A 24,140-nucleotide genomic window follows, 5' to 3' on the forward strand; every position below is an offset into this window, starting at 1 on the left:
TTAGTAGGAGCAGCATGTCTAAATAATTGCATCTTGGACTTTTATAAATTTAGTTGTATAGAAACCATCCTAAGTAAAACAGCCTATGAAAGGCAAAACATAAGCATTAAATTCCTTGGATGCCTTTTATTGGGAAAGCAGGATTCATAAAAGCACAGTATGTTGCAGGCTTTATTTCACAGTTCTGCCAACACGAATCCAATCTGAGCTCGAGCACAGCTGCTATTCCTGCCAGTCCTCCTCACTCTCCTGATGGAGCTTGATCAGCTCTCTTTGTTTTCTCTGCTCGCTTAAAATGAACGCCATTTAATGATCTTCACTAATGAATTTGTGATGTCCTGTTCAGGGACTTTTATCTATGGAGTGCTTCCCCCCAGCATTAAAATATCCTTTACTGACATAGTATAGGGTAAGGTAATGAGAAAAAATAGATGTGAAGTTCAGGATGGATTGTGATGGATAGAAATACATAGAGAAAACTAGATGTTCTTACAACAATTGTGCTATTCTTTTTATCCCTGTAACACAGTTACTCCTCCTCCGCCCCCCACACAACAGATTTGTAATGAAAGAATAGAATCTTGTGCAGGCTGCAACTCCCAAAGGTAAAACCCACAGTACTAGACTTCCATCTGTATAGCCTATTTTATTTCAGGGAGATTTCATTTAGTTTTCCTTGGTTAAATTAGTCTGAAATACTGTCTTTGCAAGTTCATTAAAATTATTCTATAATGGGCGTCTACCGTAATTTTTGAAGTTGTATGTTCAGTTTCTTGGTGGTGGTGCTTGCTATTTACCTGATGTTCTTGTCATCCTTTCTGCCATGTTGTGATGTTCGTCGTGCTCTCTTGCCTTTGCACTCACCTTCATGGTCAGTGGTGTTGTTCCTGACCTGTTCTCCATAGAAGTCTTTTGACCTGTCCTCTTCCACCCTTATAGTTAAAAAAAAAAGTCACCTGTGTTAGTTATGTGTAATTGGAGTGGAGAAGGGAATCCTCTTTAGTTGAATAATATATTTTTATAGAATTTAAGAAGAGTATTTCACCTGAATACTTATCTGTAATGTTTACATTTACCCAATGTAGCCCTTACTGATTAGTAAGAGCTTTTATCTGCTTGAAGAACCTAAAGCTATACATGTACCAAAAAAAGCTTCCCAGGGAGGGGGATAGTGCTGGGTTTTGTTTCTATTCTGCAGCCAGCATGCTAAAATGTACTGAATCAATACTTGGAATCAATACTGGATAGTTTCTCAGGAGCAGTTAGGATCACAGAAGGCCTAATCCTGATGAGATCTGTGCACTTGGATCATTTAATAACTTGCACAGCTACAGGGGCAGTGAATCCTCAGTGCTGAGTGAGTGTAGAACTGGGCACAGGCTGCTGAGAGCTTGCCTCTCACTGCTCCAAGACTGGGAGTGCTCCCGGGGTTACTGACCACTGCTCTTCAATGGCTTGTAAGACACTGTTGTTGTCCCCCTCCTTTGCCAAGTAATCAATCCCTCTTCCTCTAAAACATGAGCAAATAGCTGAATGAAGTAAGTGAATTACTATGAATATACATAGGATCCACCTAAATTCTTTCTGGAAGGGCAGTGATTGAACATTTGAAAAAAGCTGACACCAGTTATTATCTGAATAATCTGAACTTGTCTAATTGCCATTTGGAAACTTTTCCCACCGTTTGTACTTATTGAAGGCACTTGTTTCAATACTAGATAATCTGACACTTTTTTCCCCAAGTTTGTTGCTCTGCTCAACTCTGTTCTCTAAAGAATTTCTATTTCTGCTTTGAAATTTTTGAGTGCTTTTGCCACAACTAATTTGTGCATTAACTAATTTATATGTTGAAGGCATGTGCTAATTAGTGCTAATGAGTTACTGAGTAAATGGAAATCAGAATAGATACTAGTTGCTGAATAAGACAGTGAAAACTTGACGTCTGTACAAACCAAAACTTTACAGATTCAGATACAGAATTTACACAGTTCTGGTTTTTTATTGCTTTAATGTGAAGCTTCCTACACAGAGTGGATTAAGGGCTAACTTCCATCTCTGGTTAACTGATACAAATTGTTCTCCTGTGATCCTTTTCTCCTTGCATGTCTGCCAAGCACAGGTGCTTGTTCCTTGCATAGGTGTTTGCAGAGGAGTGAGGAGCTGATGCTGAGCAGTGGCTGAAAGCTACTGGGGTCATTTTCAGCAGAATGCCTATGTGGGTGCACATGAGAGGAGAGGAGATGACATGGCTGGGAGATGTGGAAGGGAGGGAGCAATGGCAGCTGGAATAAAAACTGATAGCATAAACTGATGTGGAGCTGAAGCTCAAGAGACTTGGGGTCTGGTACCAGATCAGTATCTTCCCTTTCTTAAAATCTGTAGGATGGTCATATTATATACAAGTAAGTGTCTCAATTATTATCTTTCCATGGAGATCCCTGAAGACTCAGCAAAAGAGGTGTAGGAGAAAGGGACATTCTAGAAGAGCTCAGAATGAGTAAATGAAATGACTCATAGTCTGGACCAGTTGAACATTTGCTTATGGCAGAATAATTTTGAATATGGCACATAACAAGTAAGAGGGACAATCAGAAGTCTAAGCAGTACGTCTGGAAACAAGTTTTGCCAATTAATTTTTACTTTTATCTCTATTGTAATAGCATTCCTTTGATATTGCACATAGCTATTGGTGTGATCTGCATGCTGTGGGTTGAGAGTACCATGATATCTGTTATGGTTTTATATACATTTTTCTAAATGTGGATGAGAAAATTAAAGTAATTAATTTTGCATGGACTGAGACAAGAATTGACCACAGCCATTTTGCTAGCAAGGTTTGCACATTCTTTTTATCATCCTTTATAACCGATTATCTGTAACTACTAATGGAAAGAATTTAATAAAAGGTGATAAACTCAGATGATTTTTTAAATAAGGTTACAAGTCTGATAAAGTATAAATGTGTTAACACTATTGCATTCTGTAGACCTTTTAGTACATTTTAATTAAAAAAACCAAGTAAGAGGTAAAATGCAAAAGACAAACCCTCAGCAACTGGAATGATATGAGTCAATGGCAGAGCAGCTTTCCCATGTAAAAGAATGGTTTCATCCTTGTTTTCTTTCTTTGTAGATTTTATACACATCTGTGCAGAGTCCTTAAGACTTCAAACCATTTTCATATTTGAGCTGGAACTCTTCTGTGAAAATAATATCTTGAAGAAATTTTGATAACATTTTTTCCCCGAACACCTCTAATTTTTATTGTGATTTCCTTATTCTGTATTTTTAAAACTCTTTTATACTTCATGAGCTGTTTTAGGAGCACAAAATACCCCCTTTCTGTCAGAAGCTGACTTAAAATTCCATCCTTCATCCATCCACCAAGCACCTATTGTTACCTTTTGAATTTAAAATTAGGGCTTAATGTCATAAACCAGTAGAAATACAGTACATCTAATATAAGTATTAATTCTATTTTTAAAACTTACAGGATGGGAGAAGAACACAAGTGAGTGGCAGTTGGTATAGTTGCTGGGACAGGATGTAAGGGATTCTTAGAGAAGAGCCCTCCTGTGTGAGCAGAAGCAGTGAATTGGGGTGAAGCATCAGACAATTATCTGCAGTTTTGTTCCTCGATCAATATGCAGTTGTTTCTTGGTCATATTGATCTTTTCTGCTTATTTAATGTGCTTTCATTTTATGAGACCTCTGTAATCATTTAATGGAGTAATTTGAATTGGCTATGAATTATTTTCACTTACTGTGACATTAACATACTGAGTTCATTTACTGGATATCTGTACTGTTACTGCCATTAAGAGAAGAACAGCTCATCTACAGAACCAGGCAACTGTCTATAGCCAAGTGTCCCATGTTAAATGATTTGACCTTCCTGAGAAAGTTGCATGCACTCAGTATCTCTGAGTGTACAGGTATTGTTCAGTAGTTTATTTGGCTGTTTTGCTGATTTTCTTCTGTTTGTTTGCTTGTTTACTCTGAGAACTGGGGAAGTACTAATTCACAGCAGAGCAGCTTGATCGCAGTGTGAGCAGTGCTGCAGATCAGCTTGCTTATCGTAGCCTTTGCTGACAGCAGCCCGTGCTGAGCTGTGTGACAGCATCATCCTGAATTCTCAGCTCGCTCTGTGCCTGCCGCTTGTGCTCGGGGCTGCAAACCCGAGTGAGTGCCTCCTGCAGAGCCCCACACTGCAGTGCCCTGGCCTTGTGTCCTTGCAGTGCTCAGGTGCCTGGGGGGCTTCAGCCTGGGCTGCCCTACGCAAGTTTTGCTGTCATGGCTCTTCCAGATACTCCTTTCAGCATACACGGAATGCTGTAAATGCATTTTTGCCAAGTCAGGCTAAGTTAGCTCTGGAGTGAATTGCACCAGCAGAAGCCCTTTTCTACACTTGGGCTTTTTTTGGCATAAAAATGCAGTAGACCTTTCACTTCATCCCAGGATGGTGCACTAAGAAAAGTTCTTTATTTAGAGCTGGACTTAATATGTATTAAGAATAGAATACAGAATCAACGTTGTTACACTTTAGTAAGTAGAGCTAGTGAAAAATACTAGGTGAGTCATGATGAATGCTGTGAGTATTTTTTTTCTATCCCCCTTTTTTGTCCTCAAAACATTTTGATGGGGCTGGTTTAACAGATGGGCAGAAAACCTATCACTGTGTGTTGGAAAACCGTTTCCAGATGAAGAACAGTTTTCTTAAGTCATTTGTACTCTCTTTTCTTTGTTCAACATTGACTGAACTAGTCAAAACATTTTAAGCACATTAAGCAATAACATATTAAGTAAGTCTATAAAATAATTAAATTTGAACTAGAAACTAAGAGTTCTTAGAAATATTTACATTAATATTTGACTTAGTATAGATCTTAGAATAACTACGTTTGTATCTTCTAGGAACGTTGTGCTGTAGATAAAAAAAATGTTTGTTAAGGTCGATGTACTGTTTCATACTGAAATATTTAGGATTATCTGGTAAATTTATTTCTGAATTGACAAAGAGCTGTGCTTTCCCTTTGTTGTAAATGCTCAGCTATAATGATGAAGCACAGAGACTTAAGGTTTATGTCTCTCCTGCCAGAAGAGTTTGTGTAGAGTTATTAAGGTGTTGCAGCACCCTTTGTTTTTTATGGATTTTTTTCCAGTACATTTTCTTGCACAGGAAATGCACAGCATTGTAGTACCTGAATTCAGGCAGAGGTTTAATGGTTCTTCTTTGTCTGTTTTGGTCCTGGTCACTGCTCTGATGAACTTTTATGAGTCTGCCCTCTACATATTCTTTGGGAAGACCCAGACTTTTAAAATTTATGTAAGGTTAATAGTCTGCATAATATTGCAGAGTATGAGCAAGTACTTGGCAGGAAGTGCCAAAAAGCTGTGGCAGATTTATGTTGTGCTCTGTAGTCTCAAACTGGGTTCAAAGGACACTGTTGATAACAGGTGACAAGCAATACACCATTAAATAGCTCTTCTGTGGTGGAGATGAGTCAGGTAGTTATAAATTTCTAAACACATTTGCAAAGCAGAATCCTTCTAACAAAAAACGTTTCCACGGTTTTTGGATCTGCTATTTGGTGGAATGCTGGTGAAAGGTGTATGCAGATTTGGGGTTCTTTTTTTCCCTGTCCTCATTGTGTGAAAGGGGAAAGGAGAATCCTGTAATTTAATCATCCAGTGTCCAGTAATTCTCAAGTCCCTTCAGTGTCTCCAGTATGTTTTACCTTATGTGAGAGAAATCTCTGATCTGCAGTTTTTTCCTCATTAAGATGCTCTCTGTCTTACCTCTGCCTGCAGGCTCTCTGTGCAGTTCTCACCACTGAAACGTTTGATTCCTCTCAAGCCCTCGCTGGAGGGGAGCCAGCAGCAATCACTTTCAGGAAGAGGCAGTGAGAGAAGTGTAGCTGAAAAACAGCTCCTTAACCTTTCTCCGTAAAGCATGTCACTTGAAAGGGGGATACTATAGCATCCTTTGTTACCAGACCCAGACTCTTCACACCATGCCCCTGTTATTTCAAAAAATACCTTTGAAGATCTGTCTCAGCTGCTGCATGTTCTCTGGAAAGGGAAAGTCAGTACCGTGCCTCCATGACTGTATTGCTGGCTTGTGCAATGTAGGATTGAAAAATCTCTTCCTACTTTTATGTATATCCATTTTTAGATGTTATTATCAAGATAAAGTTTGAGAACCTAACTTTAGATCCTGTTTAGTTTTCAGGGCCCTAAAAACCTGGGAAGTGCAGAGCAAGAGTTCTGTAGAAGTTCATGAATAAGTTCAGAGAAACACAGTAAAACATGAATGCCAGTGTTACTTGGAAACAGAATTGTGCCTTGGTTTCTTGAGGACTGACTCAGATTTTAGATCTTAACTCTATTGTTGATGATACTTCCCTTTGTTGTTTTCCAGGGAAGGAAAGAGGGGTTAGATCCCTCTCTCCCCCTCTCCATGTTCTTCTTTTTTCTTGGCTGTGCATCATATTTTCCAGTTTTACCTGGGGCAAAGGGTGAGGGAGACTGAGACTCACAGCAGCATGCGTGGTTACTTGGAGAATGAAGGTAGAATGAAGAGCATATGTGCAAACAATACTTTGACTCCTCAAAGACATGAAGCATGTAGAAATATTCTGAAATGTTCTGCTTTATCAAGAACCAAGGAGATGCTTTCTTTTCCTGTTTTTTCTTTTCTCAGAAATGTACTTTTGGTGGCTTGTGTATTTTATTAACTTTAAATGATTCCCTCTGTCAGCCCACACAGACATCCCTCCTCTTAGTTGCTGCAGGGCCTTTGATACTCAATTTCTTTTTTTTTGCCTCATTCCATTTCTAAAATGAGGATTGTGTTCTACTTATTTTTACCCTTGCAACAGACTTAACGCAGAATTTTGCCGTCATTTCTTGTGGTGTATGAACTTTAAACGATTCTTTTTAAATACTCACCTGTCAACCCCTCTTCTATTTTCCTTTCTTCTTACAAGCCACTACTTGTATATGACATGATGGAAAACTGGTATTCTCTAAATGAGCCAATGAAATTATTTTCCTATTTCCTGTTATCAAATACGAAATTTTATTATTGAAGCCTTATGCTCCTAAGGAGTGCTCTGTCTTACCTAGAATGACTTTGAAGACCTGTCTGATTTCCCCTTACTCTAGCAATTTGCCTTGATCCCTAACACTGCTCACTGAATTCAGATCAAACATAATTAACTTTGTGGTTGGAAATGAGTCTTCAGGAGAGTTAGAAGATGAAACTTGGAATTGCTGCTTTCTGGGAAGGTTTTACATTTTGTAGTCCAGTTTTCATCCAAGTTGTGACAAATAGGCCTTGCTTGTTTTTCCCTCTGAAATTATTTCATAATATAATATGACATAATCAAAATATATTTTTTCTTTAAAGAGGAAGCAATAGCTGCTTCCAAGCAGTTACTTAAATGTCTTATAAAATGCATTTAATTTTGAATTCTCATTTATGATAGCATAAATATGTGGATTTTTGAAGTCAGTGCCTTGCGGAGACTGCACTTTTCATTGTTAGATCGTTTGTGTAAATCAGATGGCAATTCTGTTAAATCTGGAGTGCTTGTACTCTTGTAGTCCCAAAGCTTTATTCTCTTTTCAGTACTTGCTTTTGGAGAGTGAAGGAGCTGAGATCCATGGGAGTTGTCCCAGCAGCCTGCTGGTGGCTGTGCTGGCCATCTCAGGAGGACCCAGGGCTGCTGATCTGATGGTGACTGCCTCTCAAAGGTCACTGCCAACGTGAGCCTCTGCCAGGATCCTCTACTTCAACCAGTCCTAAAAGACATTTTATTTACAAATATGATCTGTGTAGTGTCTCCTGAAATGCAGTCAGCTAATCCTGCCTTTTTAGTTACTTGCAATGACTTTAACTGAATCAGAAAACAGATAGAACTAAAAAGTAGTGATGTCATAGGGTTCATATGGTGGGAGGAGTCCTGCTGCAAGCAGCAATTTGCAGTGGCTGTCACCAAACTCTGTCCATTCTGCCATGCTGCAGGTCTTGTGTGACACAAGTACCAAGACAGCCATGTTCATTTAAGATGCTCAGTACCTGGAATTTTTCAGTATTTCAGGCTCTCAAATCTTGAAAAAAGCTTTTTGTACTGAGAATGATTGAGTATTGTTGACTCTAGTGTGCTGTCGTGTCTTGCTGATTCTTTTGGAGTAGTTACACCTTACAGCCCTTCTGATACTTCCTTTTTGCCACCTTCTCACCATTTCAGCAATCCAATAATTATACGAGTATCCAAAACCAAACTGCCTCCCCTTCTAAAGGGCACTGCAGTCAAGCTGACTTTCATACTGAGACTGCCTGTTTATTGGTGCCTCTGGCTGCTTTAGTGAAAGTTGGTTTTGCGGAGCCACTATCTTGGAGCAGCTCTTACTGCTCTGTACTTTCTCGCCACTTCCAGCCACAAAAACAAGGCAGCTTACATGTGTCTCTGTGTGATGTACTTATGAATTTAGGACCTCTAACTTTTCCCTGACTGGCTGTTTCTGATTTTTTTTTTTAATTTTAACTATTTTTTCTTTTTTTTAGAGGGTCCAACACACAGAAAGTAAGTTGCAGCTGTACCTAAGTACCCAAGACTTCATAATTTTATACAGATGTTCATCTTGCAATACTTTCCCTGTGTATTTTTTTCTAACAAAAAGTCTTTTTTCATATACTTAATTTGCAAATAAAATGGCAAAGAAGGTCATAAAATCAATTAAGTAAATCAAAAGTTTTGCTTGATAGAGTGGTCATGGACTTCTTTTTCTCAGTTGGTAGAACTTAAGACTTTTTGTTGCATGGTATTTGGGGTCATTAAGTACCCAGAGGGGTCAGGCTTAGGCTCAGCACTGGCTCTGCTGTGGTTAGGGAGGGTGCCTGCTGTTTGTCAGTAACTCTCTGTTGGGATTCTTGTGCCAGAGACATAATTGTATAGTGTTAGGTAAATCCATTTCTTGCTAACCCCAAGATTATCCAGTGAAGGAATACATGGCAAATGCTCCTGTGATACTGTGAGGGTGGAGATGTCAGTCAGCTGTCAGTGGCCACCCCCTATAATTGAGCTTTTAATGGCTGAGGGGCAATTATGATGGAGGTACATGGAATCATGAATGCTGCAGGAGGAGCAAGGAACGCAATGAACAGTTACCCTCTTCCATTACAAGCCCAAAAAAGCGCTGAATGAAACTGTCAGGTGGCAGGTTCACAGCCCAAAGTTGCTGCCCCATGCAGTGCAAGTTTCAGTTGCCATGGGGAGCAGTCATTGTGAAATGTTTCCATGAGTTCCAGGAGTATTTTATAATTAATGGAAAAGAAACAGAAAGTGAGGATTATTGAACATGACAGTACTTGCAATACTTGTTGCTCATAATAGTGCTGAACCTGAGCTGTTGCTCTGTGGAGCGTCTGCTTTCCAAGTTGTCCATGCTTTGTGCTCTGCCCCCCGTGCTGGAAGGAGGTTGGAGATTGGCTGAGGAGCTGAGGGTGAGATAAGTCATGGAAGCTGAGAGCCACGAGCACAGCTCATCTAGCAGCTTCTCTCTGAGGATCTGTCAGTAGAGATTATATACTGCTGGCTGAGATAGCACAGAGATACGTATTTGACAGTAATAAGTTTTACATATTAGAATTGCATGTGTTGTCATGTTTCCAGTCAAGACTCTTCACTGCTGCTGCCTCTTGATTTTCAGAGTTTCAATAATGAATAGTTTTGAGTATATCAATATCATTAATTTTGAAGACCCTTGATAATCTTCATTTAATTTTCTTCTGGAGTTATTTTCTGGTTTTGAGTTTTTTTTGCTTTTTTTTTTTTTGCTTGGCAAAGCACACTTTCTGGATGTTGGAAAAATGTGAATCTTAATTGTGATACAGTGTAATAATATCTTCAGGACTGGGTTCCTATTAGAATGTTCAGTATATGCTATTGAAAAACTGTTTTTTTCCTGTGGTTTTTATTTCTCCTGAAAGAAAAGGTGTTTAATTTAAACAGTATTAATGCTTTAGAGAAGATTCTGTTTCTTTCCTGATCTTGAAATTATTCATAACTAACAGCAGTAAATGTCACAAAATATGCTTTGTAAGGCCTAAGAAGAATTTGTTATCAGACTAAATATTACTTAAAATTAGAACTATAGTAAAAATTATGATAGAATCATAAGAGTACACAATGCATCTCTGTTTTCTCAATTTTATTTTTAAGTATTAAATTGCTAAACATATTTTATTCTTCAAGCAGCACATTTTTTCGTCCATTCAACTCTTTTGTATTAATTATTAGATACAGTTGGCTGACAGATGCAGGTAATAAGAATTGGCTCATAGAATATTATGAAATTCTACAAAGAAAATATCCGCATTATTTATTTAATAACAGTTACTTGCTAAATTAAATGTTTTCCCCCATCTGTTAACAATTGGTGCCTTTAATGACTGAAAGACCTGCCTGAACTTATTGTTTGCTTCCTTGGATATGCAAACTTTAAAAAAAAAAGATTTATATTTTTAGCATTTAGCTCATTACTTTGAACTTGGCTACAATAGATACTGATTTTTAATTTTATGTCTCTGTGACATTAATGATAGTGGAACTCAAATGTGTCATCAGTACTGTATTAGAGAAGACTTAGCTTTTCGTTTTTACCCATTTCGAAATAATAGAATAAAAACAATGGCTTCTCTCTCTGTTTTCATTGATATTTAATCATTTTGAGAAGACAAGTACATTTTTGTGAAATCTTAATCTGTGGTAATTTTAAACCTTCATACATGCATGTGCTCCCTAATTTTAACACTATGTGTTTTTTGTAGAAAATCATGGTCAGTGCACATGAAAGACTAATAGTGATGGATCAAACTATTCTTCTAGGCTGCCAAAGAACTTTGACCGGTAGCAGAGGTTTGTGCCACAGCTGTGTAGCGGCAGTCCTGGCAGTGCTGTAGGTGATTGTTCCCTTTTGTTCCGTGTTTGAGGAGCAGCGGGTGGGCTGCTCCAGTTCCTTCCCCTGGTGTTGGCAGCTGGGCGATGATTGGAGCTGCTGTGGGCTGGAGGCTGTGGGGAACACTGTGGAGCAGCTGCTGTGGGAGGGATGGGACATTTCCTTCAGATTCCTGGTGTTCTTCTCAGAGCAGGTACAGCTGAGCATTACACTAAGTGCTAAGCGTGAGAGTAAGAGTTTATCAATTTCTGTCTAGATAACTTTTTTATCAAATTGCAATGAATGTTGTAGGGGGGACAAGAAAGGTTTCAAAACTTTTTTTTAATTTCACTCTACTAATTGTACAAAATAGAAGGTAGTAAAGAATCATCATAGGCAACTGCTGTCAGTCTGTCACTCCTGTTGAAAGGTCAAAAGGCAGGCGTCTGTGCAGGCTAACTTCAAATGCAATGTTGGAATATGAACACTGTTAGGTTCAGTTTGGCTTTCAAACAACCTTATTTTCTTGCCTATTTTTTTTAGTACCGTGGATAATTTTTATTATTGCCAGAAGAATTGGCAAGAATTCTGGCAGACTGGGCAGATTTCTGCCATAGGCTGATCTCTAAATTTCAAAAAAGATTTTGCTGTAGGAGATAAGATATATTTGAAGAGGTTTTAAAATTTTGCTGTTACGTTCAAATTGTCTGCAGAAACACTCCGTATAGCACAAGGTTCACTTTGTTCTCCTACAAAGTATCTGAGGTACATAAAACCTGTGTGATTTATAACCTATGCAGCATCCGTTGAATCTAAAGATGATAAAAACAGGTAAATCTGCAACCAGTTGCATGAAGTTATTGATGATACAACAAGTGAGGGGTGGGAGGAATTAAATATGCATTTATTGAAGACAAAAATTACATATATTCTGGAGTACTGAGGGAGTTAACATAGCTGTTACTAAAGAAAAAGCAGTTCTGCTTTTGCAGAAGTGTTTTCCTGAAGGTGAAAGTATGAAAGGGTGAATAGTGGGTGTTGAAAAGAGGCAGGAGAGACCCATAAGAAGAGAGAAATTACAAAGAAATATTGCAGCTTATATATATATATATATATATATATATATATATGTAGTAAAGAAAAAAAGTACTATTCCCCCTTATGCAGGGGCCAAGATAGCATGATTTTTTTTATTCCTTTGATTATATAGCACTGTAGCACTACTGATTCTAAAGTGTCTCCTGGCATTTACAAATGTATGTTAGAAATTACCTGTATTCTCTCATGGGCAATCTACATTTTTGGATGCACATATTAGTGCAAAAATAATTATATAAACTCAAAAAATGTACAATATATCTCACCAAAAAGAAAAAAAAATAATGCAAACTAGCTAGCTCAGGATGGTAATTGTAGACTTGTAGACCTGTAAGTCTGTAGCTGTTGATGTATACCTTTATCCAGGTGTAACGTATTCAAAAATTAGGTCTATAGCCATTTACATAATTAATTAAAATTCACAAATGAATCAAAATCTCCCCTGCCCTCCTTTGAAGGCAGTGATTCAGCGAAGAGTCAGCCATCTTTGCCTTCTCCGCAACTGGTGGGATGTTTGAAAGAAGTTATTTCTGACTAAGGTTCTTGAGACACATCATCATTTTCCTTCATTTTCTTTTATCATTGCATGTTCTATTGCAACATGGGATAGTACTGATGGAAACTGAATCATCACACGTTTACATAATGCTCTATATTGAGGGATTCTACTTAGCTGTTGAACGATAATGTATTAATCAGATGTAAAAGCTGCCTGGTGTTTTCAGGCCAACACGTAAATTTAGGTTATATTTTGCATCTCTCTGCTCATAACTATTTTGCTGGCTTTCATGGCTTTAGTTGCAATGCTAACTTAGGCAAACAAGAGACAGCCAAAGTCACACACCTTCATTTAGGTGAGTCCTTCTCTCAATTTCCTAGATCAGAAAAGAGATGGTTTACTTCATCCACTCCATTTGGAAGGGCATAATTCTTTTACATGGGTTTATGATGCAGTTGCAATATATTTTCAATGTAGTTATCTCTGATAAATATGAAAGTACGTTCTTTTCATCCTGCTTCATTTTATATACTGATTGCATTTCAATGACTGCTTATTGTTCATGTGTTGAGATTTCAAGAAATATTTTCGGGACAGTAAAAATCCTGATTTTGTCTCCATGAAATTTATTAAAAACAAGCTTTATTCACCTTTTTGTTTTCCAGTTTTGGATGCTCTCCTGAAATATGAGCAGAAATGAGCATTACCATTGACCTTGTTAATGAACAAACAGTGCAAGCTGTGGGCTTAGATGGGGAGGAAGTTGTCAAAGTGGAAAGCATATGACGGCACTAAATTACTCGTACACATTAATAAAACCAAAATGTATGAACGACTCTTTATTTGTATCCTTTCACTACATTCCTTCATAATTTTCTGTCTGTTATTTTTCATCATTCTGTTATTCTCAGCTCTTTCAAAGCTGAAGTTCATTTGTTCTGTAATGCCCCACTTGGGCAACATCTCTCTCCTGTTCCATATTCTACCTTTCTGTCCCCCTTTCTGTTTTTGTCTCTTTCACACATGCTGTACATTTGCTTTGCATCTGTGATGCTATGAAGTCTGTTCAAAACCAAAATAGGGCAACTAGATTTTTACTGGCAACATATTTTATTTTTACTTTGCTCCAAAAAAAGCCCAAGAGGAGTATTGACATGTAGAGGTATTATTACATTGTTGCCAGAATAAATTTAATTTTGAAAGTCTGTTTTGGAATTTTCTTTTGAATATTTTCTGATTTCTAGGCCATAGCTCTGATAGAATACTTAGGATGAAATTAATTTCAGTTCCATCCAAGTACTATTGATGAATAGCATGAATGTTACAGTTCTTTGTAAGTATTTTATCACAGCGAATTTAGTAAAAAATGCAGTTTTAGATACTGAAAATGTTTTGGGAGCTCTTGAGGATGTTTTCTCAAACCAGCCTGTTTTAAGAAGCTTACGGTGATTTTTAGAGTTCTAGATCCTAATGTTTCCCAGTTTATCAATTTTAATTATTTTAAAATACAATCTGTGCATTCCTGCAGGTTAATATTCTCCATGGGTAAGGTGTTTGGAACCAAAAGTACAGTGTTCTGCCCCCATGACTAACTAGAATTTCTCATGCTGTAGCCTGTATCTCCTGCCTCTTGTGCACCTCTGAGAAAGGTCTGTCTGTCAGGCAGCAGAAGATGCAGTTAGATCTCTTCTTAACCATTTCTGCTCAAGGTTAAAAGACTCGGTTGTCTCAGCCTCTCCTCACACTCACATGCTTCAGTCCCCTGTTGTGGTGGTTCCCTGTTGGACTCATTTGTCAATGTCTCTGTTTTCTTGGGAGGCATGGAGTACAGTGGCCTTACAAGTGCCAGATAATAAGCATAATGACTTCCCTCAACCTGCTGGGTACACTCAGTCTGGTACCCAGCTGGCAGCCTCTGCCACAAGGATGTACTGCTGGTTTAAGTTAAACTTTCTGTTCTCTGGGTCTGTTTCTGAAAGCTTCTTTCCAGCCAGTGAGCACCCAACCTGCTTGTGTGGACAGGGCTGTGCCATCCCAGGTGAACGGGGCTTAACTCTCTTCTGTTGACCTTCATGATGTTTTTTTTCTGTCCTTACCTCAAGGTTGCTATAGTTTTTCAGGATGGCAGCCCTGCTCTCCAGGGTGCTGAGCACTTCCTCAAATTGCTGTCATCCATAAGCTCACAGAGGGTTAATTCTGTCCTGTCACCCAGGTTCCTACAATGGCGTTGAGCAGCCAGCAGCTGGATGTGGGGCTGCTGCCTGCTCCCCTTGGAGGGCACAATAGAAAGCAGCAGGTTTAGTAGGTCGTGGTGAAGTAAGGTTGTGAGTCTGTATTCAAGGGTGAGGGGGAGGGATGGGGGAGATCTAATGGTGTGTGGGAGGGGGAACCTTAAAGGAGTTCAACAACTCTTGCTTTAGGCTTAAGTGAGCGTGGGAGTCGTGTGGTATAACTTGTGATTAGACCTAAGTAGTGTTTGTCTTGGTGTGTTAAGCTATTTTCTGAATCATGGCATTTTCACAGGAATGTCTCCAAAATTTGGTGCTCATTGTTAAGTCAGTGATGATGATAAAAATAGATATCAAACTCATTTCCATCAGTTCCAGATCCTGCGTGGCATCTGATTTCCAGCCCAGAGAGCAGTAGGAATTAACTCTTCCATCAAGACAACTTAAATGCAGCTTTAATTTAATTTAAAAATAGCTAGTCAGTCTTCCTCACTGCTCCCCCATAATGTTCTCAATTCAGGGTGTGTTTTTTTATATTTTTGCATGTAGTCTGGAGAAAAGCAGCAGGCTTCCTCTGTAGATCGGATTGGACATAGATGATTATTACAGCACTGCTAAATATTTTAACATAAACCATATTCTATTAAAAAAAACAGGAACAATCTTTTGGAGGAAACAAATCTGATGCCAAGTGCAGGATGACACCCATTCTTTCTTATTCCAGCCTGCCTTTACACTTAAAACTTCCTGCTTTTTTTTTAACATGCTAGAAGATGTTCAATTTTTTTCATATCTACATGGTCTCTGAATTAGAGTGTTGGATTCTCAGTTTCCTTCTGAAATAAAGCTTTGATCTGGTAAGATGATGCTCCATCATTGGAGGTGTTTGAGCTTTACAGGACTTTGAGCAACAGGATATCATGGAAGGTGTCCCTGCCCATGCAGGGGGGTTGGACTACGTTTTTTTAAAGTCTCCTTCTGACCAAACTATTACAGAATGATATAATGTACATGACAGGTCTGTTTTATTTAATTGTCTGTGTTTAAATGAGCAGTTAAAGTTTTGCTTTCTTTGACTTGTATGCTTTCCACCAGTTTGGTTTTGGTACTGTTGACCTGATTTCTTTAAAATGATACCAGTTTTGGATTGAAATGAAGAGCAGAGAAGTGCTTTGCTCTGTGTTTATTTTTCATGTTCCCCTTCACTAGGGACATCTATCAGACTATACCTGATTGTCTAATATTTCCTTTTCTGGACTGAAACAGAACGAGTGTGTTAATGTTCTGTCTGAGAAAACAAACAAATGCAGAGCTGAGGGTTTCTGTCTCGAGCAGGACAGTTTTCACACACTTAATGTTGCTCAAACAGCTAAAAACTGAAATCTTATGTATTATGCATGCAAGTAGTGAATTTTTAAGATGGTAGAAATTGCTTAAATAAGGACCAGATTTCATAGGAACTTAACGGCACTTCAGTGACACAGCAAGATTTTATTCTCTGTTGTTTCACTGATGAAACGTTTGCAGGAATTTTGCCATATAGGAAAAGGAAAGAAGGATACAAAGAGTTTTGTACATAACTGGCATTTTAGTAAAATATTTTTTCTTCCTCTTTAATAATGAATTAAAAATATCTTCAGAAAACCCCTCGAAATTAATAATTTAATATTCCAAATTAATAATTTTTAAAGTATATTCAAAATATATGAGGTTGTGTATGGCACCTAGTACAGAGCAATTACATTCTTATTTTGGACACTTCACAAGGCATTGTAATCTATGCAGTTTTGATAGGAATTAACATATTTTTCTGAAGAGCTCAAGTTACATAAGATAGCTGTAAGATATTGTTTAATAGTACCAGTAGTGGAATCACTTTCACTTGATTTAAAGGCTTAATATGAGGCTTGCTTCAGCGAGTACTTTGGTGCCTGGTGCAGAGTGTGGGGCAGTCATTTCTGCTTAAGTGGAGAATTAGTCTGGTTAAAGCAGAACATAAGCCAGAGGTACTTTTTGGAGGCGTCAGCTTCCAGTTTGAGCACTTAGAAATTTGCCTGCTCTTGCTCTTCCCCACCTGCTCTCTATGCATCTATTATGTGGCAAATTTGTCTCCAAGCAGCAGATCACTGCTCTTTAAGGTAGGGCGTTTGCTTATTCCACCTAGAGATTAGAGATATAATGTAAAACCCCAGGTTGCTTTCACCAAAGGGCCCTCTCTTCTCAGGGCTTTGATTTTAAATTAGCTGCATTGCCAAAAAAACCCCAACAGTTGACATATTCAGGCCCAGCAGCATCCTGGGTTGTTGGTTCAGACACAGTGAGGCAAACAAGATGTCCTTCCTGTCCAGTAGCTACTGCTGTGACTACCTTAAGACCATGGAAGGTAACAGAAACAAATATTCCCAACAGCAGTTTAGGTTCAGTTTCATGAACTACTTCTACCAATGCACCCATGAGTCTTCTGTAATAGTTCTTGATAAATCATGTAGCCTCTCATCTTCTGCATATTTACATTCCAGCAGAACTCTTGGGTATCATTTAGACCTGTTGACTTTTTGGAATTTAAATTAGTAATTTCTTCAAAAATTGTAATTTTTCTGCACTATGGAAAAATAGCAGTGTATTCTTAGGTTAGAGATATCACCAACATTATCTGCAACTAAGACTGCAGAAACAAGTAAAACAAATGACCAATGCAAGAGAAATACACCTCAAACCTCCCTCAAACAGGGAAACAAAGATCTGTGATTTTATTATTCTATGATTTTATTTAAAATTTCAGGAATGGGTTATTTTCCATTAATAGCCCTCTCCCCATTCCCAGTCTTCCATGGAACACCTCTTAATTTGTCATTGGATTCTTGCATTTGAGGGGAGTTTTGTGTCTGCAGACCTTAGGTGTTTGCTCCTGGGGAATCCACTTTGTATGTTCTAATTTCCTCTTTTCCTCCTCTTAATAAAGTGTCACTGAGGTTGGCTCTCAGAGCACAGAAGGGTTTCTCTTTTGACTCAAGTAGCCTCTTGAGTCATACAGCTTAATCACATTGGTTTATTGCTATCTTTTGTTTTCCTCTTTGTTAGTGCACCTAGTTGTTCTCAGTAGTCTTCTGTTGATTCTCTAATTTCTAGCAAAAGCTTAGAATCAATTCAGTCTGTAAAAAGAGTGTAATACAGTTTTTGGGGAGCCCATAAGGGTGCTAGCATCGTAGTTATCGCTGTTCCAAAATGTATTTCAATCCTTCTAGAAAGTTGCAATTTCTAATCTTGATTCTGTATTATCACAAAGAATATTGGAGGTTAAAAAATGAGATCACATATTAGAAAGAATCTGTGTTGGTGAGTCATTTAGATTAAGGATAGCTAACCGTGTTGCATCTAAGTACTGTTTTTCTGCCTAATGTTCTATCTGCATATTGGATTTGTCTGTCTATGAATCTCTTCTTACATAACTATCTGGGAAATACTGCTTTAAAAAAATGCATTTTCAAGCAGTATCTTAACCAATAGATTAGAAAAGTTGTTCAAGTTTAGTAAATCAAGAAAATTCAGTATTTTAGTGACAAAAAATTTACTTTTATTAAAAAGTACAGCCTTGGTAGGCTGAAGTAGATTATATATGTCACTTCTTGCTCAGTCTTAGTGCATTTTGCCTTGACATACAGTATTTTTGTTCAAGAAAATGATTCACCAGGCAGTCTGTATTTAAAGTTTTTAGAAAGTAAGTTCCAGCTGTGCTTTCCAAGTTTATTCCAGTGTGATAGGAGGAAAGCAATACCAACACCCAATGAGAGTTAAGGATTTGCCTTTATGTTCTCGAACCTATATAAAGAGGTAGAATTATCAGAGGGATGAGAGGTAAAGGAATGTTTATAGGACTGTAGCTCCCTCCTCTAATTTGCTCCCTGGCTGTGCTGAGAATGGCTGGAGCAGCCTGAGGTGCTGCTGAGGGGGCAGTGCCGTGGTGGCTGCTCCAGCCCTGGCACATGGTGGTACAGGATACTTAGATTCTAATTTGTTAAAAACACAAATCTTCCCAAAGATAACAAAATGTTATGCATAGGCTTTTAAAATCTCTTAAGGGAGAGATGTCAGGTATAAATACATACTCACTAAATCTTTTAGAGTTAATACAGTAATAGTTTTACTGCAGAGCTATAAGGTTAAAGCCATGGAAAGCTGACATGCTTTAAATTGGACACCAGTCCCCAGAGTCTGTGCTAGCTGAGGGGTGAGCCATTGCTTTTGGTTAATTCCTGACGAGTAGACACAAGTTCCTTACAGCCCATGTCCCACTCACCTCTGATCATGACCACAGTGCATGGCAAGAAATAGAAAAACGATCACATGAGTAAGTTCCTGAAACAAAATTCTACTTTTGCTACTCCCTGAGTTAATAACCCATAGCATTTTTGTTGTGCTCACTTGACAGGGTTTCTATACTAACTAAAACTGACTGAAATGTGTGAGTCCTCTGCAATATTTTAAATAAATCAGATCTTAAATGCACAGGTATTTTGGGTATGGTCTGGCTGCTCTTACATCAACTGTCCTTCTTCTTGGTTTCATTGTGCTGTCCAGGGGAGCAACATCACTCTTGAGAGTACACAACTGTAGAAATTTCCAATGTTATGTTGTCTGCATAGATGACAAAAACTATCCAAAAGCACATACCCCAGCTGTGGTACAGCTTCTGCTGTCACATAAGAATGGCAGGAAAGCACTTGCAGGTGTTTCTGACATAGACCTGTTGTACTCACAAAAACTGCCTTTCTTTTGCAAACTGTGTAATTGCTAGAGCTTCCTTACTGTTAGAATAGCAGCTAGGAGCATCTACAGTAGTAACCACTGAACCTACAGGAGGGCCCACTGTTTTGAAGTCCTGCTGAAATGCACTGTCCCAAAATATTTTGTTAGGACTGCAGAAAATTTGGATCAAAGTTGCAGATTTTAACAGATTGGCAGGAGGTGGCTGCCAGTCGGAGACACAGATGGAGGTTTTTGGAGAAGCCAGAGCAGCAAGGTCTTTCTGTTCTTTTCTTAAAACCATCAGAAGGATTAAATTTTTAGCACGTGAAGTGGCTTTATTTAGATTTTGAGATGAAACACAACAGGAAGAAATGGTATCTTTTTAAATAATCTTCCTCAGATTTTCTGTGGATTTAGGAGATCATGACCATATTTTAATTTTGTTTTGTTTAGGCAGTCTGGGCTTCCAGTATATGACTTTATACCATAAGTGAACTACACAGCAGTTCTTGTGTTTGTGGAATATTTAAATATTTGGTAATATTTGCACCTTTTAAAATCTCATGTTTCCAAGAAACTTCTTCAGAGTTTCCTATGGCAGTGGAGTGAATCTGTGATGGTGTTTTCCTCCTTTTCTTTTTTCTGTGCAGCTAAAAGAAAGGTATCAGAAAATTAGCCTTCACATTCAAGACACTTGATCACTGCAAGTTGTTGGGAGTTCAGTATTAGTTTTAATGGGTTCATATGCCAGACCACCTGTAGAGATGCAGCTTAGTCACAGCAAAAAGTTGCATGGAGATAAGGGGTAAGCGTGGCTGCTCTGACCTGTGGCAAAAGCAGCTCTGTAAACACACCAGCACACAGGGCTTCATGAATTCCCTGTGCTGTCCTGCTGCTCAGATGAACTTTGACCCCTCTGATCCATTTCTAAACAAATGCATGCAGGGAAAAGCATTTGCAGGCCTATTCTTAGTAGACTAAAACCTGTTTGATATACTGTAGTGTTAAGAGAGATGATTTCCTTTATGCCTTTACTAAGCTTTATGCAGTATTTCAATAAGCTTTTTGTTTTGATTTCTTATATGGTATTTTTCATGTGCAGGTACAGGGGTGTTCTCCACATAGCTGTGAAATGATTCACTTGGAATTTTGTGTTCAGTTGTGAATAGGTCATTGCTGAAATTCATCTGAGAATTAGATTAGTTTATTGGGAATAAACAAAAATAAATGGCTACTAAAGTGAAAGGTTATTTGGCAAAGATATAAAAGTTCAGTTAGCTTAGTTAAAATGCTTAAGTCTTTGCCTTAATAAACTTACTGTGAGGACTAAAAGGAAGATAACTTTATTAGGAATTCATAGAGGACTGGTTATAAATGGAAAGAGTGAAACATCATCTTATGAAGGAAGAATATGATACTGTGCATGAAATGCCTCAGCCATCATTTTGTTAGTTTCATTTGATCTTTCCAAAAAAAGCAGTGGAAAGACTGTTTCATTAAGCTAAATGTTGGAAACTGTAAATGAGAGTAGTCCTGCATTATTTGGGTGATAAGCAGTAGTGTAAACATCTAGGCTACCTAGATGTGGTGAATTGGATTAATTTAAATCCAGAAAGATAAAAAAGGAGGAAAAAAAATAATTGAGAAAAGTTGAATTTGAATAGATTTTATTGGTGCAGTTGCCCATCCAGTCCAATAATCTCTAGCTACCCAGCTGATGGTGATTTCCACAATGGTAATGATTTTTGTGATAAATCTGTAATTAAAAAGGAAAAAAAAAAATTCTTTTTTTTTTTTTTTTTTTTTTTTTAGTTTTTGTACCATTCTTTTGTCTTTGATCATAAATGTTTAGTAGTGCAATTTAAATATATCAAGTATAATTTGAGCCTTTTGATGCATCTTTAATTTCAGATCTTAGAGCAAATTACATTTATTCGAACATCTGGTTAGACAAGTTCAATGATCTAGTTAATTCTTTGGGACAAGCATACGACTTCTTGCCCTTTTTTGGCCTGTGATTTTGATTCTGTAGTTCCTAGAACTCATGTGTTGCACCTCTTTGGTGGTCTCTAGATCTAGACAAGTGTGTTGAAGTAAATTAAAGTTATTCAGTATGCAGGTTTTCTTAAGTAATAGTCCTCTGATTTTCAGTGGTGTAAGACATAACTTTGATGTACTGTATGGTCAAGCGTTGTATACAAAAACGTCCCTTGGAACTGACTGTAACTTTGAAATGTTTTAACATGCTTAAAATGTTCCATTATCCTGTGTCATGCTTATCAATGTTTTGTTGCTTTTATAGATTATCTTTCTCAAGGGATAGATCTGTCTGGAATAGAAGTGATTGAAAATGACCTCCTTTTTATTGCAAGAGCTCGTCTTGAGGTGGAAAACCAGGCTAAAAGGCTGCTTGAGCAAGGTGTGGAGACTCAGGTAAAATACACTTTGTTCTTTACTTCCTTTCAAAAGTAAAGGGTAAAACGGTTGAGCTTGATTTCTTTTGCTTTATGTAGCACTGCCCAGTGTAAATTAAACAAACAAAAAAAAAATCCTATGTGATAAATTCTCACACATGACTATATTCAAATAAATGGGCAAAACTGGTCTTGTGCAGTATTTGAAAGAATAAAATTTTGCATGATCTGACTGGAAGAAAGTAGGTAAACTGTAAACACTCATAAAAGCTTGATGCATTCAACACCATATACAGCACTCCCAATGTTGCCAAGCTTTATAGTGAAGTATGAAAAATACAGTTTCTTAAAACTGTAAGAAGATTTCTGCATTTTAGCTGTCCTGAAATATATTGAAAAGATTTGAAAGATTTGCATTAAAACGTCAAAGAGCAATTTAAGCTTTGAGGTAAATAGTCACTGTAGGGAAATAAAAATTAATATGTGTAATTGCATTCATTCATATTAAATGTAATTATTGACATCTTAATAACCTGGCTCCATCTATTAACTATTTGCAGTATCTTTAGTGCTATTTTCTTGCCTTTGTAAACTTTCATCTTCCTTTGTCTATACTTTTTAATATTCTTCAAAAACAAAAATATTTTAAATTCTCATTGCCAGAGTGAGAGAAGAAATCTGGTACAAATTTCTATCAAATTTGGATCTTAAATTAGACAACAAAGAGGCTTAGAATAAGGCATTTTATCCTGTTTCTTACCAAGTGTTAAACTTCTCTCTAAGTCAAGATAGCATGTGTTTATACTGTTGAAGATTGACATGAAAATAGAATGTATACATAATAGAAAACCTACTGAATAAATTGGCTTGATTAAACAATTGAGGATTAAAATTTTTGGTATGTCTCTAACTTTTACTTAGATCTGTCATTTCAACTAATTTTCTGCAGTAGGAAGTCATGTTTGTGGTAAATATCTTTGACTTTTTGCTGATAACAAAGTGGTAGAAAAAAACCACCCCATTTTTCACTTGATTACTATTCCAGTGTTGAAACTTCTGGCTATTTGAGCATGTTGCCAAGCTGTGATTGCACTTTTTGCAAGCTATGAAGCATATAGGTTATTAAATAAAGATTGACGGAAGACGGCCTAAGAAAAAGCAAGTGGACATTTATTTTAAATGTAGCAAAAGTCTTCATCAGTGTGAACTTGTTCTAGTTTTTCATGTCAGATTTGACCTTCTCTGATAATTTTCTCTTCATATTAAGTACTAAAATGGAACTGACAAAGAAACCCTGGGGAAATCAATCCCACTCCACCTGAAAAATAGACAGATTTATTAGGTGTTCCAGGCTGTCTCCAGGTAATCAAGAGATTATTAAAGTATATGCCTGTTGTGCTTTAGCCAGGGGCCTCTTTCCAACAAATGGAGGAGTGTTTGGAAGAAAATTATTAGTGCTTAGTCATATCAGAAATGGGGATGTTTTCATGAGGAGGTGTTGGGTTACGCATCACAGGTTTGTTGCTGGATATGATTTGTGAATTTAATGTTGAGAACAATAGTTTGCTTTAGAAAATACATATGCAGGCATTGCCCAAGAAATCTAGAATTTGAAATGTGACTAGTGAATAGCATGTCCTTGATTCCTGTTATTGTGTTTTACTGACAAGCTGATTTACATCTATACCTTCCAACCCCTGAAACTTCCTTAAAGAGCACTTGGGACCTTCATCTTTTCTCCTGTATTAAGTACTAAAGAGTTCCTCAGATGAACTGTCTTCCTGCCAGTATGTATTCTGGTGGCTCTCTCTACCTTTGAGAATAGTGCATCTGTATTTATTCAGGTGTTTCTGCAGTTATTTGATATTCATATTTGCAAATGCAGTTTTAGTTTCCACCCTTATTTTCATCTGCTGTGTAAATAATACGAGATCAATTGCCTACATAAGAGTGAGCTGTACTTCTACATTTCATGTAGCTCTTAAGAGAAAAATGATCCTTATGTCTCCATTTTAGAGTATTTCAGTGTCCACCTAAAAGAGAAGCAGGCAGTGGAAATAAATTTTAAAAAGTAAGACTGGAAGTATTTGTTTTTAAACAAAAGCCATTAGAATTTGGTGAATGTACTCTCTAGAATTCAGCTTTTTTTCCAGAGATACTGCTCGAAGTTACTCTGACAAAAAGAACAGAGCTAAAAAGTCTAAGCTGCTAC

General features: G+C 37.5%; 1 protein-coding gene across 3 annotated transcripts in view; it reads left to right on the plus strand.

Moving 5' to 3' along the window:
* Positions 1-24,140, plus strand: part of COG5 (component of oligomeric golgi complex 5) — a 175,769-nt gene that overhangs the window by 50,126 nt on the left and 101,503 nt on the right. For all 3 annotated transcript variants that reach the window (XM_058805046.1, XM_058805047.1, XM_058805049.1), the window contains exon 7: positions 21,817-21,947. In XM_058805046.1, coding sequence (XP_058661029.1) covers positions 21,817-21,947 — 131 coding nt within the window. The remainder of the gene's footprint in view (positions 1-21,816; positions 21,948-24,140) is intronic.

This window comes from Ammospiza caudacuta, chromosome 5, assembly GCF_027887145.1.
Source record: "Ammospiza caudacuta isolate bAmmCau1 chromosome 5, bAmmCau1.pri, whole genome shotgun sequence".
Taxonomy (NCBI): Eukaryota; Metazoa; Chordata; class Aves; order Passeriformes; family Passerellidae; genus Ammospiza; species Ammospiza caudacuta.